We start from the raw sequence: 27,079 nt of genomic DNA on the forward strand, positions 1-27,079 counted from the left end.
TAACTTTGTAGTATAGTTTGAAGCCAGGGAGCATAAACCCTCCAGCTTGGTTCTTCTTTCTCAAGATTGTTTAACTTACTTGTGGGTTTTGTGATTCCATACAAATTTTAGCATTCTTTCCTGTAGTTCTGTGAAAAATATCATTGGTATTGTAAGAAACAAGGAAATAGTGACTCCCAAGCCAGTAGAAAATCATTAGTAACAAAGGAAAATGTAATTAGAGGGTCTTAAGGGCAAATGTAATTAGAGGATCTCTGAGAAGGAAGTTGACAGCATTAGCATATTTACAAATCACAAAAGGGGCATTTAGATAATTGCGTTAGATTGTAACTCAGGAGTAACCAGTAATGGAGAAATGGGGAAGAAGGAGAGGGGAGGGGAAGTTAATCACATTAGGGAGGGTGAGCTAATCGCATTACTATAAAACCAGGTTTCTATGTCTTTGTGCGCACATTCTCCTGGCTGAGGGTGTGCCCGGCTCTGCAGACTCATGAATAAACGCCTCGTTTTGCTGTTCAAGTCCTGTGTCCCGGTGTTTATTGTGAGCATTTCTCACAGTATTTTGATGGAGATTGCATTTTATCTGTATATTACTTTGGTTTACTCGTTTCTGTTTACTATAAATTGGGCTGCTAGAAAAATTTAAATTACAATGCAGCTAGCATAGATTTCCTTTATACTGTGGTAATCTATAGCTTACAGGCACTGACTTCGGAATTAAAAGCTCTAAATTTCCCACACAGTTCTTCTTATTCTTTATTTTTTTCTATTAATCTGAATAATGAAGATGGTACATATCTTATTTATAATTAGTATAGAGCTGAAGTCTGAACTGATAATTTTGGGTCATTGCAAGAGGTTAATATATAATGAAATTAATGGGAAGAACTGTTGATTTTAGGAGCCTGCTAAGAAACTTTTAAGTACTACTGAACTTAAATGTGTCTTATCTTTTATCATGTTTCTGTGGGTATAGCTGTAAAATCATCGCAAATCAGTTTGAGCTTAAATTTAGATTTTTACCAAACACTTGTGATATTGTCAAATGAAAGTCTTAAAGGATTATTTAACACTTGAGTAATTCTGCTAATTGCAATAACATTCATAAATAACTCTTTGTATGTAATTTATGGTTAGAATAGGTCAATGGGGTTTTTAAAAATAATACTTGTCTACATTTAAGTGTCACTATTGTGTCTGTTCAATGGGGTTTGCTGATTTGTCACAAATATAGATGGATTTATATACAATAATTACTTTTTACTTGGATACAGACACAACTTAAATTTTTTAAAACTGATTTAACATTTTTACCTCATGTATTTTCATTGGAAATATATTTTTAAAGGAAAGGTAGTAGTTTTGTCTTAATTTCACATGGAACCTCAAATTGTAAAATTTCTTATAGTGATAATGAATGAGCCTACAGAAAGTACGGTTGATTTCTGTTTGCTATTTAAGGTGTAGTTTTTGGTTCAGCAGCCTTAGCATCACCTAGCACCTTGTAAATTATGTAATAGTCAGGTTCTACACCAGATCTACCCCATCAAGAATTTACATGTTAAAGTTTGAGAAGTACAAATCTAGATTTCTTCTGAGACTGCCACCTTGTGACAGATTTATAAAACTTCTGCCACTAAGATTTTTTTCCTTTTTTTCTTATCCAAGTAGTAAAATAATACATATGGAAGTGAATAGCATACAATTAAAAGGCAGATGCTACTCTTTCCACATGCAGTCCTATATTAATTCCCTAGAGATAGTCATTTTTGACTGTTTCTGATTTCAGTTGCTCACACATATACTTTCATAACTCAAGATGACAGTCCTATTCCTTTGTTTCTGAATCTGTCAAATTTAGAGAATATTTATGGAACTTCCTGCTATAAAAGGTGAGAAACTGACTCACCATCCCATCTCTCCCTGTCCCCTTTTTAAAATGACTGTGTTGATTTAGTTCTTTGATGAATGCCTTCTTCACATAATGTGCACTCATTTCTTTTAACATAAAGTTTAGACATCCTCTCTTCACAGAATAAATCATTCTAACCTTACACGAAATCTACAAAGAATTTTTTAAAAAGGATGATTGGAAGGAAAGAAAGCAGACCAGAATTCATTCAATTATACCAGTAAAACCTTGATACTGAAACAAACTAGCAAGCAAAATACAGAGATTAATTACAGGCCAGCATCACCCTTAAAAAGGGATGGAAACATTCAAAAAAGAGTAAAAGCAAGCCAACAATGTATAGAGTGCATAGACTAGGAGTTTCAGAAATACAGTGTGTTATTAATCTCTAAAATGGGTAAAAGAAAAGAATAGGTAAAAAGAAGGCCTGCTAGAATGGTACCAAAAACATTTTGGCTGATGAGTGAGAACAGTATAGGGTTATACATGCCAGAGCTTAGCACTGGTTCTGATCTTCAAGAGTTTCTACCTACCAACTCATCACAATTAATTAATATCTGTGCAATTATCTGCTAAATGTCTTCCTCCTTTTATTATAAATTGTATGAGTGTTGTGATTGTCTGATTTTTTCTTTATTCCCAGTCCCATACATTGTCTGACACATGATACTATTCTCAAAACAATATTTATCAAATATATTCATAAATTGGAATATTTAACTTACAAGTTAACTTAAAAAGTACTTTTGAAGAGCTTGTAGATTTATCATGCATGTAATATGAATATTAATTGAATGTTCATATGGCAATATTTTTAACACCTAACCATTATTTAGTGCTTATTTAAGTTAAAATTTACAAAATCCCTTAATGCTTTATTATTTGTTGTCACAATAATCCTGTGAGGATTACCTATTGAAAAACAACTTCTAATTTCCCTTTCTTCAAACCCCTGGCAGCCACTATTTTTTTTCCTCTGCTTCTATTGGCATTGACTATTTTAGATACTTTATATGAGTGGAATCATGCAGTATTTGTCCTTTTGTGACTGGCTTATTTTACTTAGCATAAGGTTCTCTAGGTTCATCCATGTTGTTACAAATGGCAGGAATTTCTTCATTTTTAAGGCTGAATAATACAGTATTCCCTCACTTATCGCGGGTGTTATGTTCTAGACCCCCCCTCCCCAAGAAGTAGGAACCTTACATTTATTCTACACTCTTAAACCTACATAACTTTAACAACATACGTATACAGTACCACAAAATTCTGCGATATAGCGAAAAATCCATGATAAATAATTAAATATAATCTTTAAAAAAATCCCACAATACAGTGAGGCCACCATAAGTGAACCATGATATAGAGAGGGACTACTGTATTTCATTGTATGTATGTACTACATTATCTTCTGATGGACATTTGAGCAATTTCCATATCTTGGCTATTGTGAATAATGCTGTAGTGAACATGGTACAGCTATCTCTTCCAGATCCTGATTTCAATTCTTTGGGATATATACCCAGAAGTGGGATTGCTGATAATATTGTAGTTCATTTTTAATATTTTAAGATACATCCATACTATTTTCTAGAGTGGCCATATCATTCTACCTTTCCACCAACACCATGTAAGGATTCCTTTTTCTCCACATTCTACCCAACACTTGTTATCTCTTAGTTTTTTTTTAATTTATTTGTTTTTGACACTCACTCTTCTAACAGGTATGAAATAATATCTCATTATGGTTTTGATTTATATTTCCTGGATGATTTAGTGATGTTGAGCATCATTGGTAATGATGAGTGCATCTTCGTATACCTGGCAGTCATTTGTATGTCTTCGTTGGGGATGGTCTGTTCATGCCTTTTGTCTGTTTTTTAATTGGATTATTATTATCATTATTACTATTTTGCTGTTGCATTTTAGAAGATTCTTAAATATTTTGAATAGTAACCTCTTGATAAATGGTTTGCGAGTATTTTCACTTATTCTGCAGACTATCTTTCCACTCTGGTTTTTTTTTTTTTTTTTTTTTTTTTTTGCTGTGCAGAATCTTTTTAGTTTCATGTACTCCCACTTATCTATTTTGACTTTGCTGCATATGCTTTTGATGTCAAATTCAAGAAATCATTGCCAAGATCAATGTCGACTCCAATATTTTCTTATAGGAATTTTACAGTTTTAGGTCTTATATTGAAGTCTTTAACCATTTAGTTTTTGTTTGTTTGTTTTTGTATATGGTTTAAGATAGGAGTCGAATTTTATTCTTTTGTAGATATCCAGTTTTCTTAACGTAATTTTTTGAAGAGTCTACCCTTTACTCATTTTGTATTCTTGGCACCCTTGTTGAAGATCAGTTAACTGTATGTAAATTGATTTATTCCTGGAGTCTCTATTCTGTTTCATTGATATTTGTCTGTTTTTATGCCAGTGCCATACTGTATCAATTACTGTAGCTTTGTAACATTTTGAAATCAGGAAGTATGATGCCTACAGCTTTGTTCTTGTTTCCTGAGATTGCTTTGGTTATTTGAGGTCTTCTGTGATATGAATTTTAGGATTGTTTTCTCTATTTCTATAAAAAAAATGCCATTGGGATTTTGATAGGGATTGCATTGTATCAGTAGATTGCTTTTGATAATGTGGACATTTTAACAATATTAAGTCTTCCAATACATGAACACATGCTGTCTTTCCACTATTTGTGTCTTTTAAGTTTCCTTTTGGCAATGTTTTGAAGTTTTCAGTGTATAAGTCTGTTGCCTCTTTGGTTCAGTTTATTTATAAATATTTTATTCTTTTGATATTATTCTAAATGGGATGGTTTTCTAAATATCCTTTTCAGATAGTTTGTTTTTAGAATATAGAAATGCACCCGGTTTTTATTTGTTAATTTTATATCCAGCAACTTTGCTAAACTTGTTAATTAGTTCTATTTTTTTTTTTTAATGTGTGGATTCTGTAGGGTTTCTGTATGTATAAGATCACATCATCTACAAATAGAGACAATGTTACTTCTTCCTTTACAATTTGAAAGCCTTATTTTTTTTCTTATCTAGTTGTTCTGGCTAGGAATTGCAGTAATCAGTTGAAAAAGAAGTGGTGAGAGTGGACATCCTTGTCTTATTCCTGATCTTAAAGGAAATGCTTACAGTTTTTAACTATTGAATATGATGTAAGCTGTGGACCTTTATTATGTTGCGATACCTTCCTTCTATACTGAATTTATTGATTGTTTTCATCATGGAAAGGTATTGAATTTTGTCAAATACTTTATTTTTAATCTTTTGAGATGATCATGTAATTTTACCCTTTATTCTGTTAATGTGGTACATCACATTGGTCGTTTTGGACATACTGCACCTTCCTTGCATCCCAGGGATAATTCCCACTTTATTTGATGTATGGTCCCTTTAATATGCTGATGAATTCAATTTGTTAGAATTTTGTTGAAGATTTTTGTGTCTATATTTTTTTAATACATATTTTTTTCCTGAATTTCCATTGACTCACTCCCTTATCACTTGTTTTTTGGACTATTTCACTATTCTTCTGACTTCTACGTCTTTACTCTCTCACTAATTAAATCATTTTGCGTCCTATTATTGTAAAAATAGGACGCAAAATGGTCCTGGGGAGGTAACTCAGTTGATTGCAGCATCGTTCCAGTACACCAAGGTTGTGGGTTTGATCCCCAGTCAGGGCACATACAAGAATCAATCCATGAATGCATAAATAAGTGGAACAATAAACTCTCTCTCTCTCTTTCTCTCTCTCTCTCTCTCTCTCTCTCTCTCTCTCTCTCCCTCCCCCTTCCTATCTCTCTCTAAAATCTAATTCAAAAGTGCATAATGTATCCCAATGCTTCCATAATTCATTTCTTCCCTATTTACATACATTTATATTTTACTAAATTTCACCAAAATGCCTCTTATTTTTCTGCCCTCTGTCTTCTACATGTACAATTCTGATTTCAACTTTCGTAGTTTTATTTGTACTCTCCTTTTCTTCAAGATTATTTTTTACTTTGTCTCCATCTAATCATATGTGATAGAAATTAAATATTTAAAATATTATCTCCTAACTCTATTCCTGGATAATAGGTATAGAGTCAAGTTAGAGAAGCCAAAAGTGTACTAGAAATGGCCAGAGAAAGAGGAATTGAAAGGTGAAGGAAAGGTTAAGGTAAGAGGTGAGTTTTGAGTGACTTTTTTAGAGACAGGAGGAGAGATTGCTATTAAATGAAATGTAAGACTCTTACCTAAGAGATTCACAAAAAAAAACTATTAAGAAATCTGGCTATGGACAAGGAGTATGCAGTGTAATTACTTCCCTCATTCACATGTTTTATCATTAAAATGTTCTCATATATGTGAGAAAATGAAAAAAACCTAAAATATACGCCAAAGCATATAAAATATTATATATTAATATATTTTACATATCATACATACACATATTATGTGATATATATCGTCGTCGGCAGCCGTCCGTCTCGAGAGACGATGGTGTAGCTTCTTAAGAGTCTATCTGCACCGCCGAGAATGGTTGTGCAGTCCGACTCGGGAGTGACACGGTATCTGTCTCCTCCCGTGTTGAATCGACATCTTGCGATGACGCTGAAGTGTCCTCTCCAGTGAAGCTGAAGCTACAGAGCCTGGGCAGGGTGATATGGAGGGTCTGCTGTTGCCCATGCAGCAGACCCCCCCTCTCTTCGCAGCTGAAGGGCCCAAGGGAAAGACGGAGTCAATACAGCTTGGCTTCAGGTGCGCCGCAGGAGTTGCCGGTGTTGACTACAGCGTCAAACCGCCTTAGGGACTCCGGCTCCGGATTTTCTGTCGGGGTTTACTCCCTTAGCCTTTCCCCTGAAGAGGTATGCCGCAAGGCAGCGGAGGTTTTTTGGAGTCAGAGTTTTCCTTCTCTGATGTACCCTGACTGGAAGATCGAACCAGCGACACTTAGCTCGCAGGCCGATGCTCAATCCACTGAGCCAAACCAGCCAGGGCCAATGTGATATATATATATATATATCATATGGCATATAAGCTATAAATATATACACATATTATATATGTTTCATACACACACACGCACAGTTACATGTTTTGCTTTTCCATCATGATTATAAACTTTTTGGAACCAAAACCATCACTTCATATTCAAGATTACCTTGAATATTGCTAACGTAAATTTCTTTCCATTGCTTACTCTTTTAATCTTTGTAGTTTGCTCACTCTCAGTTAAAACCCTGTTACTTATTTATTTTCCCTAACAAGTGACCATTTTTTAGTTTCACTTGCTAGGCAATTAAGTGTCTAGAACATTATCTGTACAGAAAATTATTTTAAAGCCAGGCAAACCCTCAGAGATGAATTATATATGAGTATCTTGAAGCAGAAATTTATTACAATTCTTTACTTTAGTTGAGTTTTAGTTTCAACAGCAAGAAAATACATAACTATGTAAGTCTGACCTAAGAGTAGATGAGTTATTTTTTATTTTTGTATTTATTATAAGGTAATAAAAAAGATAAAAATAATGGTGAATGTTTATAATACAGGAATTCAGTTGACAATAGCCACCTTTTCCTTTCCAATAAGAACAACTGGACGTGATGAAAATGCTACAGGTTTATTTTTGCAATTGTAGCCGATAGTTACCATTATTCTTTCCTAAGATAGTAAAAGAGGAGACTAGGCATGAGATAGTAATATTATCGAATAATTTTCTCTTAGAGGAAGGCTAGTGAAAGTATGAGATTTTTGACTAACTGGGGAAGAAAATCCATTGCTATTATAAAAGTATATCTTCTATTTTTTTTTATAACTTAAGTGTTTGGGGCTAGATATTTAAATATATGCTTTTTTAAACAGCGGGTTTTTTAAAGATTTTATTTATTTATTTTTAGAGAGAGAAAAAGGGAGGGAGAAAGAGAGGGAGAGAAACATCAAAGTGAGAAAGAAACATTAATCAGTTGCCTCTCATAGAAGCCCCAACTGGAACCAAACCTGCAACCCCGGCATGTGCCCTGATTGGGATTGGAACCTGAAACCTTTCGCTTTGCAGGACTGCTCCCAACCAACTGAGCCACACTCCTCAGGGCTAAAATAGTTTTTAAAAGAATATTAATAACTGTCAGAAATTTCTTATGGTTTTAACTACAGATATTTATTTTTTGTTTTCCACATTAGATTTTCTCCTTTTTGTTTCTATGATTTTCCCTTTTATTGCCTTTTCTCTCACTTTACCACTTTGGAGAAGTTTAGCTTGGAGTTAGTTTTCTAGGTTTTGAATAGATGTATCAGTCATTATTCATTCAGGAAGACAGTAACCACTCTAGCTTTTTCAAGTAGGAAGGAGTTTACTGAAGGGAATTCGCAGCTTACAAAATTTGTCAAAAGGCCAGAGGAATCAAGGTCAAGTAAGACCTGCACTAGACCTTAGTTTTATTGCTAACATTTAGGGAGGCAGGAAGTTGAAGCAGTTTCTAGAAGTGTAAAGGGATGATTATGGCTGCCTCCAGTTCCAAGTGGGTAATTTGTAGGAAAACACCTAGAGGAAAAATAATACTGAGTTAGCAGCAGAAAATATGGCACCATAGTAAAATATAGAGAGAAGATATGGTTAATTCAGTTGGAAAGTAAGCTCTATAAATTTTGTTAATGACATAGGATGACTTTTTTTTTAATGCATCATTTTCTATGTGGCTATTTGTCACCATTTTCTTACTGTGCCTGTAAGTACTGAATCTGTGGAATCACCAACTTCTAGCTATCTCATGTCACTGACTCCCAATCATATTGTGTAATTTATTGTTAAAGCATGAAGTACTAAAGATAAGCCAAATATGCCACCTTTAGAAGAATAGAATTATTGAATGTACATGAAAATAAAAACTTCTTTTTCAGGTAACATATTCAAACATTAGAAAAAATAGAAATAGAGGTGAATATTATTAGGTTCTTCTACTACAGTCAAAATAACCATCCCTTTGGGTAGCGTTACGTTTTCCACTGGACTATGGAAAGAAAAAGACAGGTAATTTCATAGATAGTATACAACAGAAGAGTGCAAGTACTCATAATTTTAAAAAATGACTAATTTGGAAGGCAAAGTAATCTTCCTGTGTCAGTTACTGGATGAGTTAGTGACACATAAACCTTTTCATAGATATCCTAGATTCCCTTGTTAAGTATTTGCTGCCTTTGTCATTTACCTCAGGTAAGATTTTCCGTAGGAGAAAAAAGATTTATTTCACTCCATTGTTGCACCCTGATGATTCTAAGTATTCAAGTATTCTAATGATAAATAAATGCCTGGACAATGTTTATGTGCGTTGATAGTGACCAGCATTTTAATTAATCACGGTGAGTGAAGAGAGAACAAGAAGATACAGGCTGCAATTTTATTGAATCAGTTTGTGATTATAAGCAAACATTCAGAGACTCAGTAGTACTCCAAGGTGACTTTGTCCACAAAAAGTAAGAGAATGACATTATTTGAGAATTTTAAAATCTAATAAGTTGGCACTTTTAATTATCTAGAGATCAAGTACAGTCGTTTGGTCTTTTTATGGGAAGTCAGCACCCATATATTTACTTTGGAAAAATGTTTTAGCTAAACAAAGCATTTTTTCCTTCAAAACCACAAATATGTCTTTGTCCTAAAGAAGCCAAAATTCATTTAAAAGGAGTTTTAAGTGTTTATTTCTACTCTGAAGTATTATTTATATAGCACAAAATTATGAAAACAATACTTGTTGAAATGGGAGCAAAATAGGACACTATCTCTCCTCTTTCTTGTTTTGAATGTTTTATATTAGCCTCAGGAATATATGTTTTTTGATATTTTTATGTCAAATGTGTAATTTTTATACTAACTTTTACCTCCACAATAAGAAAGATGTGTTGAAAGAAAATGCTGCTGTGGATGAAATCTGTGCTTGCCAACCTCAAAAGTTGGTTTAGGAGACTCAAACTGAATAATATATTTAAAAGTATTTCTTAACATATAACTGTCATACAAATGTTAAAAATATGTTTATTTCTCCTAAGGATACAAAACATTTTATTTGAATAAATTTAAATAATCACACGTAGCTAGCTGAACAGCACAGATTTAGAATAACACTAAGCTCTATACAAATAAACTCTAAATTTCAATGATTTAACCCAAGTTTTTGTTTTTGTTTTTTTCATGTAGTAGTCCAATGTGATGCCCTTGGCTGGTTTGGCTCAGTGGATTGAGCGTCGGCCTGCGAGCTAAGTGTCGCTGGTTCGATCTTCCAGTCAGGGCACATCAGAGAAGGAAAACTCTGACTCCAAAAAACCTCCGCTGCCTTGCGGCATACCTCTTCAGGGGAAAGGCTAAGGGAGTAAACCCAGACAGAAAATCCGGAGCCGGAGTCCCTAAGGCGGTTTGACGTTGTAGTCAACACCGGCAACTCCTGCGGCGCACCTGAAGCCAAGCTGTATTGACTCCGTCTTTCCCTTGGACCCTTCAGCTGCGAAGAGAGGGGGGGTCTGCTGCATGGGCAACAGCAGACCCTCCATATCACCCTGCCCAGGCTCTGTAGCTTCAGCTTCACTGGAGAGGACACTCCAGCGTCATCGCAAGATGTCGATTCAACACGGGAGGAGACAGATACCGTGTCACTCCCGAGTCGGACTGCACAGCCATTCTCGGCGGTGCAGATAGACTCTTAAGAAGCTACACCATCGTCTCTCGAGGCTCTGTAGCTTCAGCTTCACTGGAGAGGACACTCCAGCGTCATCGCAAGATGTCGATTCAACATGGGAGGAGACAGATACCGTGTCACTCCCGAGTCGGACTGCACAGCCATTCTCGGCGGTGCAGATAGACTCTTAAGAAGCTACACCATCGTCTCTCGAGACGGACGGCTGCCGACGACGACGAGTCCAATGTGAATACTTCTGTATGCCTGAGACAGGCCTTGTTTCTTCATCTGTGGCTTTATTGCCCTTTAAGATCTTAGAGACCTTTGCTTCCAGATGACAAAAGGAAGGAAAAATCCTCTTCTTAAACATTCAGCCAGAGAGTCAGAAAGATCACTCTGCTGACAATCAGTTAGTGAGAACTAGTCATGTGGCCACATCTAGATCCAAGGAAGAGGAAAATGTAGTTCCTGGCTAAGTAGCCACTAACCAACAATAAATTTAACACTATGGTAGGAAGAACACAAATTTTTCTTTCAATTTTATTTTGTATTGGTTTCAGGTATACAGTTGAGTGCTTAGACAATCATATCCTTTATAGATAGTATTTTCCTCAATATTTCCAGTACCCCTACTGACACCATACAGAGTTATTGCAATATTATTGAATATATTTCCAATACTTTACTTATAACCTGTAAATGTTTTATAGCTATTAATCTGTACTTCTTCATTCCTTCACCTCTTATGCCCAGTCCCCCAATTTACCTCCCCTCTTGTGACCACCAGTTTACTTTCTGTATCTATAAGTCTATTTCAATTTTGTTTGTTTATTTTGTTTTTTAAATTCTACATATATAAGGAAAATGATATGTTCTTTGTCTTTCTCTGACTTACTTCACTTAACAATACCCTTCAGGTCCATCCATTCTGTTGCAAATGTTAAGACTTCAATCTTTTTAGTGTCTCAGTAATATTCCATTGTACCACAGCTTTTTTATCCACTCATCTATTGATGCACACTTCAGTTGCTTTCCATATCTTGGCTATTGTACACAACACCATAATGAATGTAGGGGTGCATATATTCTTCGAATTAGTGTTTTGGGTTTCCTCAGCTATATACCCAGAAGTGGAATCGCTGGGTCATAAGGCAGACCATTCTTAATTTTTTGAGAAAACTCAGTGCTGTTTTCCATAGAGACTGTGCCAATCTGCATTCCCACCAACAGAGCATGAGAGTTCCCTTTTTCCCACATCTTCGCCAACATTTGTTTGTTGATATATTGATGATAGTCATTCTGACAGATGTGAGGTGATATCTCATTGCAGTTTTAATTTATATTTACATGTTGAACATCTTTTCATATGTCTGTTGGTCATCTGTATGTCCTCTTTGTAGAAGTGTCTATTAAGGGCCTCTGCCCATTTTTTAATTGAATTGCTTGGGTTTTTTTTTTTTTTTTGGTGTTCAGTTGTATGAGCTTTGTACAAATTTTGGCTATTAACCCCCTACTAGACGTATCATTGGCCAACATGTTTTCCCATTCAATAGGTTGTGTCTTCCTTTTGTTGATGGTTTCATTTGCTGTGCAAAACATTTTAGTTTGATGTAGTCCCATTCATTTATTTTTTCTTTTGTTTCTCTTGTCCTAGGAGCTATGTCAGAAAAAAATATTGCTAAGAGAAATGTCAGAGATTTTACTGCCTATGTCTTCTTCTAGTACAGTTATCATTCCTGGTGCTTCTCTTAGCACTCTGTCATGCTCCAGTACTGCTTCCAAACTAATCTTCCTGTGATGGTTAATTTTATGTGTCAATTTTACTGGCCTATGGGATGCCCAGATAGCTGATAAAACATTATTTCTGGATGTGTCTGTGAGGGTATTTCTGACAAACATTAGAAGAGCAACCAGATTTTTCTACCATATAAACAACCTTCTTAGTTTGTTGTTTTTCTTTTTTAAATTTAATTCTTATTTTTCATTGAAGTAATGCATTCACATGTTCTATAACATCAAATGGTTCTAAAATAGCACATAACGACAATAAAATCCAGCTGTTTTCCCTGCTGCTTCCAGAATCACTTTCTTTTAGTTGCTTCTTCCGGTATTTACATTCTTATTTCATATTGTATCCTTTGCTTTATCAATTTTAGACATCACCTGTTTACTTCTGTACTAGTTTTCCATAGCTAACATAACTAATTATTCCAAACGTAATGGCTTAAAACAAAAATTTGTTATCTTACAATTCTATATTTAAGAAATCCCATACAGAATCTTACTTAGGCTAAGAACAAGATATGGGCAGGGTTGCATTCCTTTTTGGAGGCTCTAGGGGAGAATCCATTTCCTTTCTTTTTTTTTTTTCAGCTTCTAGTGGCCACATTCTTTCCTGGGCTCATGGCCTCCCTCCTTCATCTTTAAAGCAAGTAACATCAGGCATGCCTAGTCTTCACCCTTGCCATATCTCTGATTTTCTCTTCCACTTTTAAGGATCCTTGCAATTACACTGGGAATGCAAAGATAACCCAGAATAAACTCCCTTTTATAAAGCCAGCTGATTAGCAGCTTAAATCCCGTCTGCAACTTTAAATCAAATCCACTTTGCCATGTAGCCTAATATATTCACAAGTATCGCGTATATGAAACCATATATTTAGAAGAAAAGTACAGAATTATTTAAAATATTTTGGGCTGTTCAGTAGGCATTCTACTCAATGTGTTTATCCCCTGGAGTGAGAGACAAGAGATTTGAATCTGTAAGTCCCCTTAGTTAGTCACAGGTCACTAAGTTCTTACAATGTGAGCATCTGACCAAACTGAATATGAATAATTATGTATTTAAAAACACATGTTGTTGGTACAACACAGCCTCTAAACTTAAAATAGCTACTTCTTCCTTGGCTCAATTTAAAAACAAAAACAATAGTCTGTTCTGATTCTGAAATAAAAACTGTGTCTGTTGGAGTTACAACATGGATTAACTTTTGAAAATAGATAGTAATGATGGTGTCTCATCATTGTGATTCTAATTAATGTTATTGTGTAATTGTACAGTTAAAATGCAGATTTTTAAAATATAGTTACTACAGTAAAATAAAAAGGGAAACAAAAACTAGTTGACCATAATGGGACATTTATTCCCAGACTTTTTTCTGTTGTCTTCCTTTATGTCTGTCCTTATGGCAGTACCATACTGTCTTGATTGTTGTAGCTTTGTAGTAGCTTAAAATCAGGAAGTGAGAATCCTCCAACTTTCCTCTTTTCAAGATTGACAATTCTGTTTCCCTTGAAATTCCATATGAATTTTATAATTTGCTTATCAATTTCTGGAACTGAGTTCTGAAGCCCAGCTCTGCTGTTCTTAGTTGTGAGACCTTGGAAAAATTACTTGTCTCATTTTTTTCATAATCATTATTATAGGTTATGAGAGTTAAAATGAGAAAATACATGTAAAACCTAACATAATGCTTGGCATGTAGAAAATGTTTAATATATTGGGTTAGCCAAAAAGTTTGTTATGTTTTTTTTTTTTCGTACAATGGCTCTAGTAGTGCTCACTTGTCTTTAAATTCATTCAAAACAATTTTGTTAGATTGTAATGAGACAGCTGTCATATCAGCATGCATTAAAAAAAATCAAAATTGGTTAACTTGTGCAACCATTATAATATTGAAGATGGAAAGAGAGATGCAACATTTTTGGTATATTATACTTTATTATTTCAAGAAAGGTAAAAACGCAACTAGAATACAAAAAATTATTTGTGCAGTATATGGAGCAGGTGCTGTGACTGATTGAACATGTCAAAAGTGGTTTGCAAAGTTTCTTGGTACTATTGACATTTTGGCCAAATAATTCTTTACTGTGGGGCTGTCTTATGCATTTGAAGATTTTTAGCAACACCCCTGGCCTCTACCTACTAGAAGCCAATAGCGGGAGATAGATGACATACTCAAAATATCCAAATCAAAAGTTATTGGTGAAAATTAAAAATGTGTCTTATTTTACAGAAAAAAAATGTAATGGACTTTTTAGCCAACCCAATACTACTATTAATAGTATTGCTACTGTCACTGCCAATGTAATACCACATATATATATTACATTGACTAAAGTAAAATAGAACTCTGCCTCAAGTGTATTCTTTCTTTTCCAATGAGGACCGTGTGTTGTAATGGAAAGAACAGGAGATCTGGAATGAGTCTGCCTGGATGCAATAACTTGGAATACTCATAGTACATTAAATTTACAGGTATTTTAAAATCAAGCTGTGTTTCATGACATCATGAAAATAGAAATGTCATTTTCAGAAATCAGTTCAAAGGTCAAAAGTAATAGTTGGTAAAGTTACTATTAATTTAGTTGTGGTCAAGGAATAGAAAAAAAAAAAGATGGGTTGAAGTAAATTTATCCTTGATTTTTGTTAAATAATGCTTATGACTTAGTTGTTTTCTTTAATTGTTTCTAGATTATTGAGGATTTTAACATCTATGTTCATCAGGGATATTGGCCTATAATTTCCTTTCTTTGTAATGTCTTTATCTGGTTTTGGAATTAGGATAATGCTGGCCTTGTAAAAAGAGCTGGAAAGTCTTCCCTCCTCTTGAAATTTTCTAAAACGTTTGAGAAGAATGAGTGTTAATTCTTCTTTGAATGTTTGGTAAAATTCTCCTGTGAAGCCATCCAGTCCAGGACCTTTGTTTGCTAGGAGTTTTGTTTGTTTTGTTTGCTTTTTGTTTTTGTTTTTGTTTTTTAATTACTGCTTCAATTTCCTTAGCTGTCATCAGTCTGTTTAGGTTTTCTGATTCTTCGTGATTCAGTTTCGGAAGATTGTATGTTTTACGAATTTATTTATTTCACCCAGGTTGTTCAATTTGTTGGCATACAGTTGTTCATGATAATTTCTTATAATTACAATGTTTTATAATTCTTTGTATTTCTGTGATGTCGGTGTTACCTCTCCTCTTTATTTCTGATTTTATTTATTTGCATCCTCTTTCTTTCATGAAGAGTCTGGTTAAAGCTTGGTCAATCTTATTTATCTTTTCAAAGAACCAGCTCTTGGTTTCATTGATCTTTTGTATCATTTTTCAGTCTCCATACCATTTATTTCCGCTCCAACCTTTATTTGCTTCCTTCTACTTTGGACTTTGTTGTTTGTCTTCTAATTCTTTTAGGTGTAGCGTTAGGTTGAGGTTTTGCTTGCTTCTTGAGATAGTCCTATAATGCTGTTATGAACTTCTCTCTCAGGACTGCTTTCACTGTGTCCCATAGATTTGGGGTTGTAGTGGATTTTCATTTGTTTCCAGGTAACTTTTGATTAATTCGTTGATATCATTTTTAACCGTTAATTCATTGTCTAATAACATGCTATTTAGCTTCCAAGTGTTTGAATGATTCAAATTTTTTTATTGTAGTTGATTTATATTTACAGTTTCATACCAGAGAAAAATGCTTGATTTGACTTCAATCTTCTTGGATTTATTAATATTTAATTTGTGTACTAACATGTGGTCTGTCTTTGAGAATATTCCCTGTGCACTTGAGAAGAATGTATATTTTGCAGCTTTGGGAAAAAGTGTCCTTTAAAGTCACTGTTGCCTTGTTGAATTTTGTCTGGAAGATTTATCCATTGATGCCAGTGTAGTGTTAAAATCCCTTACTATGGCCCTGGCTGCTGTGGCTCAGTGGATTGAGCGTCAGCCTGCAAGCCAAGTGTAGCTGGTTCGATTCCCAGTCAGGGCACATGACTAGGTTGCACGTCAGGTCCCCAGTTGGGGGTGCGAATGAGAGGCAACCACATTGTGATGTTTCTTTCCCTCTCTTTCTCCTTTCCCCTCTCTCTAAAAATAAATAAATAAGTAAACAAATAACTAAATAAATTACTTTTAAAAATCCCTTAATGTGACTGTATGAATATCAATCTCTCCATTAATGTCCACCAAGATTTTCTTTGTATATTTAGGTGCTCTTGTGTTGGGTGCATATATGTTTACAAGGGTTATATCCAGTTTTTATGGCCTTTGTTTGGAAGTCTACTTAATTTGATAGTATTACTAACCCAGGATTTGTTTGTTTGTTTGTTTCTATTTGCATGGAATTTTTTTTTTCTTTATCCCTTCACTTTCAGTATGTGTGTATCTTTTGTTCTGAGGTGGGTCTCTTGTGGACTGCATGTATATAGGTTATGTTTTCTTATCCATTTAGCTACCCTATGTCTTTAGATTGGAGCATTTAATCCATTTATATTTTAGGCTATTATTGATAGGTACTTATTTATTGCCATTTTATTCTTTATTCCTATGTTCCTTTCTCTATATATTTCTTTCTTTTTTCTTCTTCTGAAAGCAGGCTTTTAACATTTCTTGCGATAGTGGTTTGGTGCAAATGAACTCCTGTAGGTAGTGAGTGAGTGAGTTTGCTTGTCTGGAAAGCTCTTTATTTTGCCTTCAATTTTAAACAATAGCCTTGCTGTATAGAGTAGTCTTGGTTGTAAGTCCTTGCTTTTCTTTCTTTCTTTCTTTCTTTCTTTTTTTCCTTTTAATTAAATATATTGGGATGACACTGGTTAACAGTATATGCAGGTTTGAGGTGCACAATTTCACAACATATCATCTATACACTGTATTGTGTGTTCTCCATCCCCGGTAAAGTCTCCTTCCATCAGTAGGTCCTTGATTTTCATCACTTGGACTATCTCATGCCAGTCCTTTCTGGCCTGAAGTTTTTGTATTGAGAAGTCATCTGATAGCCTTATGAGAACTCCTTTGTTGGTAACTAATTGCTTTTCTCTTGTTGATTTTAAGATTCTCTCTTTGTCTTCGACCTTTAGCATTTCAATTATGATGTGTTTTGATGTGGGAGATTATGGATTTATCTTTATTTGAACTCTCTGTGCTTCTTCAACTTTTGTGACTTCTTCCTTCACCAGGTTAAGGAAGTTTTCAGCCATTATTTCTTTAAAACACATTCTCTGCCCCTTGCTCACTCTCTTCTCCTGGTACCCCTATGATGTGAATGTTGTTATGCTTGATGTTGTCCCATGGGTCTCTTAGACTTTCCTTATTTTTTAAAAAAATGTCTTTTCTTTTTGATGCTCTGCTTGGGTGCTTACTGTTGTCCTCTAAATCACTGATTTGATCCTCTGCTTCATCTAACCTGTTGTTGATTCCTTTTAGTATATTCTTCATTTCAGATATCGTATTCTTCATTTCTGACTGGTTCTTTTTTATGACTTCTATGTTCTTTTTCATGCTTACTATCTCTTGGTTGTAGTTCTCACTGAGATCGTTCATTCTTCCCCTAAGGTCCTTGAACATTCTTATAGCCATTGTTTTAATTTCTGCATCTGGTTTCTTTGGTTGTTTACATTTCATTTAATTCTTTTTCTGGGCATTTCTCTTGTTCTTACATTGTGGGGCTTATTTCTTTGTCTCCCCATTTTGTCTCTGTGTACTAGGTCGATCAGCTGTACACTCAAACTTGTTATGTTCACTTTATGATGTAGGTGTCTTGTTGGGATCAGTGGCACGGTCTTTCAGATCACCTGAGCTCAGTGCTCCAGGAATGTTTCTTGTGGGTTATGTGCACCCGCCTGTTGTAGTTGAGTCTTAAATGCTTTTGCCATTTCATGGGTAAAGTTAACCCTTCAGGCTGGCTGACTTTAAGGATAAACCTCAATCACCGTGTATGAGTTGCTGTGCAGAGGATGCCCCCCCACGGTGGATTTGTTCCCAGCTTGGTTTGGTGCCTGCCAGAATCCCACTTTGGGTGTGCCATTTGTGTGTGCTGTTGGGTCAAGCTCTGGTGTGGTCTGAAGCCCATCACTGGTTGTGTTGGTTCTGGGTCCACTTGGATAGGATTTAGATACAGGTGAATGTCAGACATTGTGTTTAACTGGCTTTGGGTTACCTATCTGGGGCTACCACCCTATTCACTGTTTGTGGCTGTATCTACTTGCCCTGAATGTGCATGGGAATAAGCCAGGGTTGGCTTCTTCCAGCTTAGAGCTGCGAGCAGATCTATAAAGGTCCAAGGCTCCCTGAGACCAACATCCACCTGTCAGCTACTCCGCCTCCCCCTGGGATTGCCTGGTCTTCCTCCAGAGCCTTCTAAAGAAAGAATGCGGAGTTGGGTCAGGGTAGCTATGACCCACAGACCCTTCCATAGGTTGCGAGCTTGGTAGGGTTGGGTGACTGGGGTCAGGAGGTCAGGCCTAGTGGATACCCTACTTGGGGGCCATGCAGCCAGGCACTCTATGAGGGGAAAGTGGCCCCTACCCCAGAGCCAAACCACTCAGTCCCTGCCAGAGTCCCCAACTCTAGCTCTTCTAACAGGAGCATGCCGCGGGTTCCAGTTCTGCTTCCGGTTGGGTGCAGCCAGCCATCCCCTCTACAGGAGCAAGCCTAGCAGGGTGGAGCTACCAGGGCTGGAGACAACTTATCGAAAATGTCTCCCATTGGGGGTGATGCTGGCCAAGCCCACAGGAGGGGGACAAGCACTTTGTCCTGGTCCCAGACATTGGCCTCTGAGGGAGACACACTCTGAATGACCCAGATCTGAGCACCACTCTGTTGCCCTTGCAGAACCTAGCTCAACAGAGTGTGGCTACTGCGACTTAGGAGGACAAATCCAAACAACCTCTGGTTGTGGGTGGTGCCAGCAAGCCTGTAGGTGTGGGGTGATCACTTCTTCCCCTTCCTGGTATAGCTCGGCCAGAGCTCACAGGGGAGGTAGGAGTGCCCCCCACCACCTCATCATCTAGCCACAGAACCTGGCATCCACCTGTCCGGTTCCCATACAAAAGCTTCCCCAGGAGACATACTCTGAAAGTCTCAGCTCTGCAAAGCACTCTTACCCCCCTGTACAACTAAACTCAGCAGGGTGGGCCACAGAGTGGAAGGGCAGGCCAGGTGATTTAACAGGTCCGTGGGGGTGGTGCTCGAGCTAGGGAAGATTGGTCTCATTTCCAAAGCTACACAGTTAAATCACTATCTGAGTCTCTGCCAAGAGCTTCTCCAGAAAAAGAGCGTCCCAAAGATCACAGCTGGTGCTGTCAGCTGACCCCTCTGCAGGACCCAGGCATGGCAGAGTGGTGTCACTTGTAGTTGGAGGACCAGGTACTACACTCCCCAGGCTTGTGCTGTAATAATAAGAGTGCTCAAACCTGAGACAGTGGCATCTGGGTCTCTAGCAGACTGTCTTCTTTCTCAGGTGAACTAAATCTCCCCTGATTTTCACCACCAGATGCTATACGGGCTCCTCTTCCCATCTCTGTTGCCCTGTACTGAGAATCCCTGCATGGGGTTGAGATCCCACACTCCTGAGGGGCAGGAATTTTGCAGTAGAGATATCCCTGCAGCTTTTCAGCCACCACACATGGGTGCGGGGTCCAACCCTTTCCGAATCTTCTCCCTTCTTACCAGTCATTATGTGGATTCTGCTGTAAATCCTTGGTGTAATACAGTGGTACCTCAGTACACATCATTATGTAATTTATTTTGCAACTCATGACAAGTGCTGAAACTGATGAGTACCGAACATAACCAATGATGAAGCATTTTCTCTTGTGGGGTGGCATCGTGACTCATACAAGTTCTAGCAAGTGCAATGATTCCCGAGCAAGCACCAAGTGCTGAAACATTTTTTCTCATCACAATGCGACAAGTTCAGGGTTTCATGAGTTCTGTAGCCAATGAGTACTGAATTGTGACTGTGTTTTAGGTCAGCTAGCATTCATTTGGTTATTCAGGTTGATTGCTCTATAATTTACCTGTAAAATGTTTTGGCACTGGGAACAGGTGAGTGTAACTTCCACCTCCTCTGCAGCCATCTTCGAATCCTAGATTGTATCTTTTTATTGGATTTTTTCCTGGTGTTTCTATCAGCTTTAACCTCCTTTCTCATATCTTCATTTACAGACACACTCCAACTTTCCTGTTTTTAGCCATTTGATCATATGATTATCCTACTATTTTGTAAATATACTATTCATATGCATAATAATATTTGTATGTGATATGTTCCTTTTAATCCAAGTAAAAATATGTTAAATCATATATTTTACCTGCCTTTTATTTTATCCTCACCTGAGGATACATTTATTAGTTTTAGAGAGAGGGGAAGGAAGGGAGAGAAAGAGGGAGAGAAACATTGATGCAAGAGGGAAACATCAATCAGTTGCCTCTCGTATGCACCCTGACTGAGGACCAAACCCAGCAGTCTCAGCATGTGCCCTGACTGGGAATCGGACCCATTACCTTTCAGTTTATGAGATGATTCTACTCTGACTGAGCCACACCAATTGGGGCTACCTGCCTTAAACAAAAAAAAAGTTTATTGTTTAAATTGGATTTATTGGGGGGACATTGGTTAAAAAATTATATAGGTTTCAGGTGTATAATTCTATCATACATCATCTGTATATTGTATTGTGTGTTCACCATCCCAAGTCAAGTCTTCTTCTATAATCATTTATCCCCCCTTTACTCTTACCTGCCTTCCCGCACCCCCACCCCTTACCTGCCTTAACAGTTGAAACCATTATCATTGGTTTGAAGTTAATGCAGAAATACTAATCTGAAAGCTTACCTTCCCCAGGTAGGAACTCCAAGAAAGGCAATATTTGAGGTAGTGTTAGTCAACATTTATTAAAAGAAAAATAAGTTTGTTTATTGAAGTAAAATTGAAGTTTATCAAAGCAACTTTTTTATTTTTCTTCTATAATTCCAACATTAATACCATGGCATCTTTGAATCATTATTGTACTAACAAATTGAAACACTTCTGTAATCTATACCAATTATGTAATAGGCATTATAGATTGCTTATATTATAGCCAGTCTACTTTACAATGATAGGTGCTTTAAATTTTTTTTTTTTTAAATAATTTCGAACTTTCGACTTCTAGTGCATTTTATTACAGATATGTGTGTATTCATCTGCTTCCCTACAAAACTTTGAATTCTTTGCATTCCTATTCCCTAGATTGTATCCATTACATAATATGAACTCCAAGAATAAAATGATGCACTCATTATCTGCCAGGCTATAAATTGCAGTAGTGTTTCTGCTCTAATGTCTTTACTGATATTCTAACAATCTCAACTCCTAATTGTATAGCTTTAATAATTGACAATGAAAACGGTTTTTAAATGGCTACTTTAAACCTCCTACAGAGTTATATAATTTGTCATTTTAGTAACATCTAGTACTATTCTAGTTATTTTACTGTGGTCTTATTTAGTATGTAACTTATGAACCTTATATGATATGAATTAAGTTAAATTTCATTAGTGTTTTCATCATTCAGTCACAACACTTTAAGTCTAGGAAATCTCAAATCATGACCTGAACACTAGTTCCATTAGCAAGGATAAATGGTAACATAAGAGTTTAAATGCAGAGTTTTCAGTAAAGATATTTTTGTTAGGTTAAGTTATTTTCTAATGGAATCATGAGTGTCATTTATTAATTTACTTATGAAACAGAAGATATCCTAAAGTATCTATAATACATAAGTGCCTTATCATACTCCTTTTTAGGTAGCAAGTACTTGTAAAGTCAAATCAATAATCAGAAATTTCCTTTGTAAGCACTGAATTAGAGCAATGTTAGGTAGATATCTTGAAATTTTAAGAATGTATAGTACCTGATGATAGAGATATGATAGTAGCCACAAATGCAAGCCATATATGTAATTAAAAATTTTTAGTAGCACATTTTAAAAACTAAAAAGTCAGTAAAGTTAATTTTAATAATGCAGTTTAAGTTATTTAACTCAATATATCCACAGTGTTATTTTCAGATATAATCACCATTTTTAAATTAATCTTTTTTATATGAAATATTTAAAATCTAGTATGTATTTTACACTTAATGTGCATGTCAGTTAGCAACTTTACTTACTAAGTCCTTCAGTTACTTAAGAAAATTACTGAATATTTCTGTGTCTCACTTTCCCCATTTTTTACAATGAAGACCATTGTAACAGTTAAATTAGATAATATATAACATGCTTGGCAAGTGATAGGTGTTACATAAATCCTAGCTGCTTTCCAAAACTATTTTAAACACATGAACATGACATGTCATGACATCACTGCCTCAAGGCACAGATCACATATTAAACATTAAATTTGTAAACTTCAAACACTCATCTCTTTTCTTTACACCATGCTGGGTGTATATATCTCTCTGGATCCTTGTTTAAATTCTTTTTTAAAGGAAGCAAAATCAATATTGGTTCATCAGTTGTGACAAATGTACCACACTAATGCAGGATGTTAAAACAGAAAGCTGTGGTGAGAGATATGTGAAATAAATCTCTTTACTTGCTGCTTAATTTATCTGTAAAATTAAAACTACTGTAAAAGAGTAAATTCTGTTATGAAAATAAACAAAAAAAGCAAACACCATGTCTGCTGTTTAGTCTTGATATATCTTAGGGACAGAATCCATCAGTAAAAGTTGCAGTTTCAGTTTCATTAAAACCATCAATCAGAAAAGTTTAGTTATGCTTAAAAATCTAACTTGATGTTTTTTCTTGTACAGTAGTCATTCATTATCTACCTCTTTTTAACTAGTATATGAAATAATCACAAAATGGTTGTTTTTTTTTTTTATCTCCATAATTATTAGGATGGGCATTGGGGATTATTGGTGGCACTCCGATGCTGCTGGCAGAAATAGTGCTATTTTTTATACACTATTCTGAGTTTTGAGAATATTTTCTTCTGATTTCAGGCTGGGTGGGACGATATCAGCATACAAGATAGTACCAGATGAAATAGAAGAAATCAAGGTATAGTATGGCATTTTTCACCCCTACAAAGGCTTAGTATCTTGGTAGAAGTGGGGGAATAATTGCTTATTACTTATGCTATTGAATCTTTAAGTGTATTAGCACAGCATTTAATTCCCAGTTATTCTAATTGAATATATAGATATATATAATATATGTATATCAGATAACCACCATCAGATTTCATCTATCACTATTAATGCATTCATAAGAAAAATGTTAGGAGAATCAAAAAGGAACCCTTTTCTGTGAAATTCCTTGAGAATATACTCAAGAAAGCACTGTATATAAGCATTAGCATGCACAATGTATTATCTTTTTATCTTGTTTTAATTTATTTTCCCTATAAGCTTGCACCATTATAAATACCAGTCTTCTAGTAAATATTTTCTAGGTCCTTTGGAAACAATATGCCAATTTCAATTAAAAATTTACAGTAGAATAAATTTAAAAATGACCTTTTTGAAAATTATAGCATTACTACAATCTTCTGTCTCTAATATTTTACTAAATCCTATGGACTGTTAGTCTTCTAATATAGCATGTGGCCCTTGTTTAAAAGCCATTTAGCCATAAAACCATATATGCATGCAACGAGGTCTGTCTGCAAAAAAGTCCAGCCATTATTAATATAATGAGATCAGTTTGCATGACATCGAAGTAATCTGGCAGCCAAGGAAAGTGTACTAGAATGTACATATGTGAACAACGATAACTTTACTATACTAGTCAGTGGGGACAGTAGATGCCATTGAGTAAGCATATGTACTGTGTGACCATCGCATTCAAAATGACTGAGTGAGTAGAGCAATGAATCTGCCTCAAATTTTGCATTAAGCCTGAACATTCCTGTATGGAAACAACTGGAAGATTCAGAAGACCGCAGCTAAGGGCAACTAGTGATTGACAGTTTCATCACAACAATGTACCTGCTCCTGCATCATGTCTCTTGGTGAAATATCAAATCACCCAGGTAACTCAGCCCCTCTACAGCCCGGATTTGACACCATAGATGAGATTCAGAAAAATACAATGGGGCAGCTGATGGCAATTGGGAGAACTGTATGAAGTCCCAAGGTGCCTAAGAAATTGTGTATTTGGACATTAGAAATGAGCAAATGATATTTTCACAAATTTAAGTGAATTTGCAATTATCTATCCTGGTAAGATAGAGATGACCCAGAATTGAAAATAAGGGCTACTTTGAAAGGGACTGAGGCATCACTTTCCTATGTACAATGTTTCCTGTATCTTGTTCAATAAATATGTATTTTTCAAATTATATGGCTGGATACTTACTGGACAGACCTCGTATATGCATAGCCCAATGTCACAGACAACACTGTGGTGAAGGCCAGGGGCAGGGCCTTGGTGCTGGAGGGCAATGTGGGGGAAAATGGGGGGCATCCGTAAAAGTGTCTGAAATAAAAAAGAAAGAAAGAAAAGCAATTTACGATTTAACAAGAGCTAAACTTACTACCTACCCTTTTCATAAATAAAACAATTGAATAATAGTCAAGGATAAACAGTACTGACTTAAGTTGTTAAAATGACATGTAAAGTTCTCAACACATCTTTAAGCTTGATTTGATCAACTTTTCAAAATCAAGTTCAATAAATTCAATCTTAATAAACAATTCCTTAATTTGTGTACATTGTTTTTAAATTAGTTGAGCTAATTGTTCTTTATTATGTAATATACTATCAGTTTCAATATGTCAGGTGGTATGTGTAGTCAACATCAGAAATTAATACCATGATTATACTCTAGCATTAAAAAAAGGAATGTCAAGAGACTTATTCGAACTTGATATAAATTCACAAGACAATTAGCTGGGAGGACCCTTGGTCTAATCAGATCTCTCAATTTTCAAAAGAGAAAGTGGAAATTAATAAAGGTGAACTTCTTAAAATTAATTGTTTGAGATCTATTAAATACTTCCAGAAATATAACCAAGGGTTTAAAGTGTCAGAATAGCATGAGCATATTACTTCTTGAAATATATATTATAGTGTCAGGAAAAAAATTAAACTGTAGAAATCTCAAGTAATCAATTAATGTATAAATAAATAATTAAGCAGCATTTATATAGAGGATATAAAGTTAAATCCATCTCTAGAAAGTGCTGTGTCTTATTTACAATAATAATGTTAAGTGATTAAGGTAAACGAAATGTTCTTGAAAGACATAGGAAGGGCCCTTGGCCATTTGAAAAAGATAATCAGTCTTTCCAAGAACACAGCAAATTGGAGTTTTAAACAGTTCTATATTCTGTGAGAGCATATAAAGATGAGACAATATGGCAACAGATCACAGGGTGTAAAATAAATCATTGAGCTAAAGAGTTGTCAGTGGACCTTTATGCCATGTTAAGAAATTTAGATTTGATACTGAAAACTATGGGGTGCCATTATGTGATTTTTAACATAATCAGCTTGGTAAAAATTTTTAGGTTTTTCTGTGTTGAGTGAGAAAAATGATTTCAGTGAAGAGGAGTTTCCATCTATAATGAAGGAGACCAGATTGCAGGAATATAGGCACAAAATGATTAAAACCTGAGCTAAAGTGTTGGCAGTAAGTCTGAAGAAAAAACTCAGATTTAAGAAATATTTGAGTAGAATAAAAAAAATACTTGATGATTTATTAGATGTTTAGGGGAAGACAGAAAGATGAACTCAGGTTTTTGGCTTAGGAAACTAAGTAGATTGTATTAACTGTTAACTTAAAGAAAAGATATAAGAAAAGGACTAAGTTTGAGAGAAAAGAGGGTAAGTTTTGGACTTAGTTAATTATATCCCTCTCAGATAATCAAATAAATCAGCTGAAACGTAGAAAAGATAATTCTGTCTTTTGATTGATATTGGGATTGTCATTATGCAAGTTAGTTGAGGCCATGCTAAAGCATGCAATCGCCTAAAAAAACTGTTTGAGGTAATAATAGTGGACTGAAATTCTTGGGGAAGGCCTATTCTAGGACTGGAGGGGTAATATATTATTATTTAGTTTAAGTGCAGAAATATTGCCTTTTTATTATAGTGACTTTTCTCTAAAGGAGGAATTTTATTCATTGTGTTTTTTGAAATTTAGAGTTATAAGAGTTATCACTTAAGAGATTTTTTTGGAAAAAGCATAGTTCACAGATGACCTGTGATCATGTGATCTTTTTGTATCAATTACTAATATTGTATCTAAAACAGCTTCAGAGAGTTTGAGGCCTGAGTCATAAAAATTATGAAATTGATTCTTGCATTCAAAAATGTTGGAAGAAAAACTGCTATAAATTATTTCACCAGTATATGATGCCACTATTAACATTTTCAGTTGAAATCAGCTAGTGTGTATAATTTTTTTGTTTTCTTCGGAGGAAATGTGAAACATCTGGTTGTAATATTCATTTTAGCTGAATAATAGTTGAGTGATTTTAAATTTGTAAGTAGTGCAACTGAGTTTAAATTTGAACTATATTGTCTGTATTATACCATGTATAAATAAATATGTATTTAAATTTTTACTATTAAAAAGATATGATTGATTGATGAAACATAATTCAGTTTTTGTCAGATGTAGGAATTATTCACAATGCTTCTAGTACCAGAAATCATTATTCAGTTGATATATAATTTGAATTAAGTATACATTTATTGATTACAATAAATCACCTCATAGTGAATGGATGTT

At 35.2% G+C, this 27,079-nt stretch overlaps 1 protein-coding gene across 8 annotated transcripts in view; it reads left to right on the forward strand.

The window, feature by feature from the left end:
- Positions 1 to 27,079, forward strand: part of GPHN (gephyrin) — a 414,033-nt gene that overhangs the window by 127,843 nt on the left and 259,111 nt on the right. For all 8 annotated transcript variants that reach the window (XM_090271004.1, XM_090271010.1, XM_090271006.1 and 5 more), the window contains exon 3: positions 23,343 to 23,400. In XM_090271004.1, coding sequence (XP_090127130.1) covers positions 23,343 to 23,400 — 58 coding nt within the window. The remainder of the gene's footprint in view (positions 1 to 23,342; positions 23,401 to 27,079) is intronic.

Source organism: Furipterus horrens, unplaced genomic scaffold (assembly GCF_987537825.1).
Source record: "Furipterus horrens unplaced genomic scaffold, mFurHor1.1.pri manual_scaffold_3, whole genome shotgun sequence".
NCBI lineage: Eukaryota > Metazoa > Chordata > Mammalia > Chiroptera > Furipteridae > Furipterus > Furipterus horrens.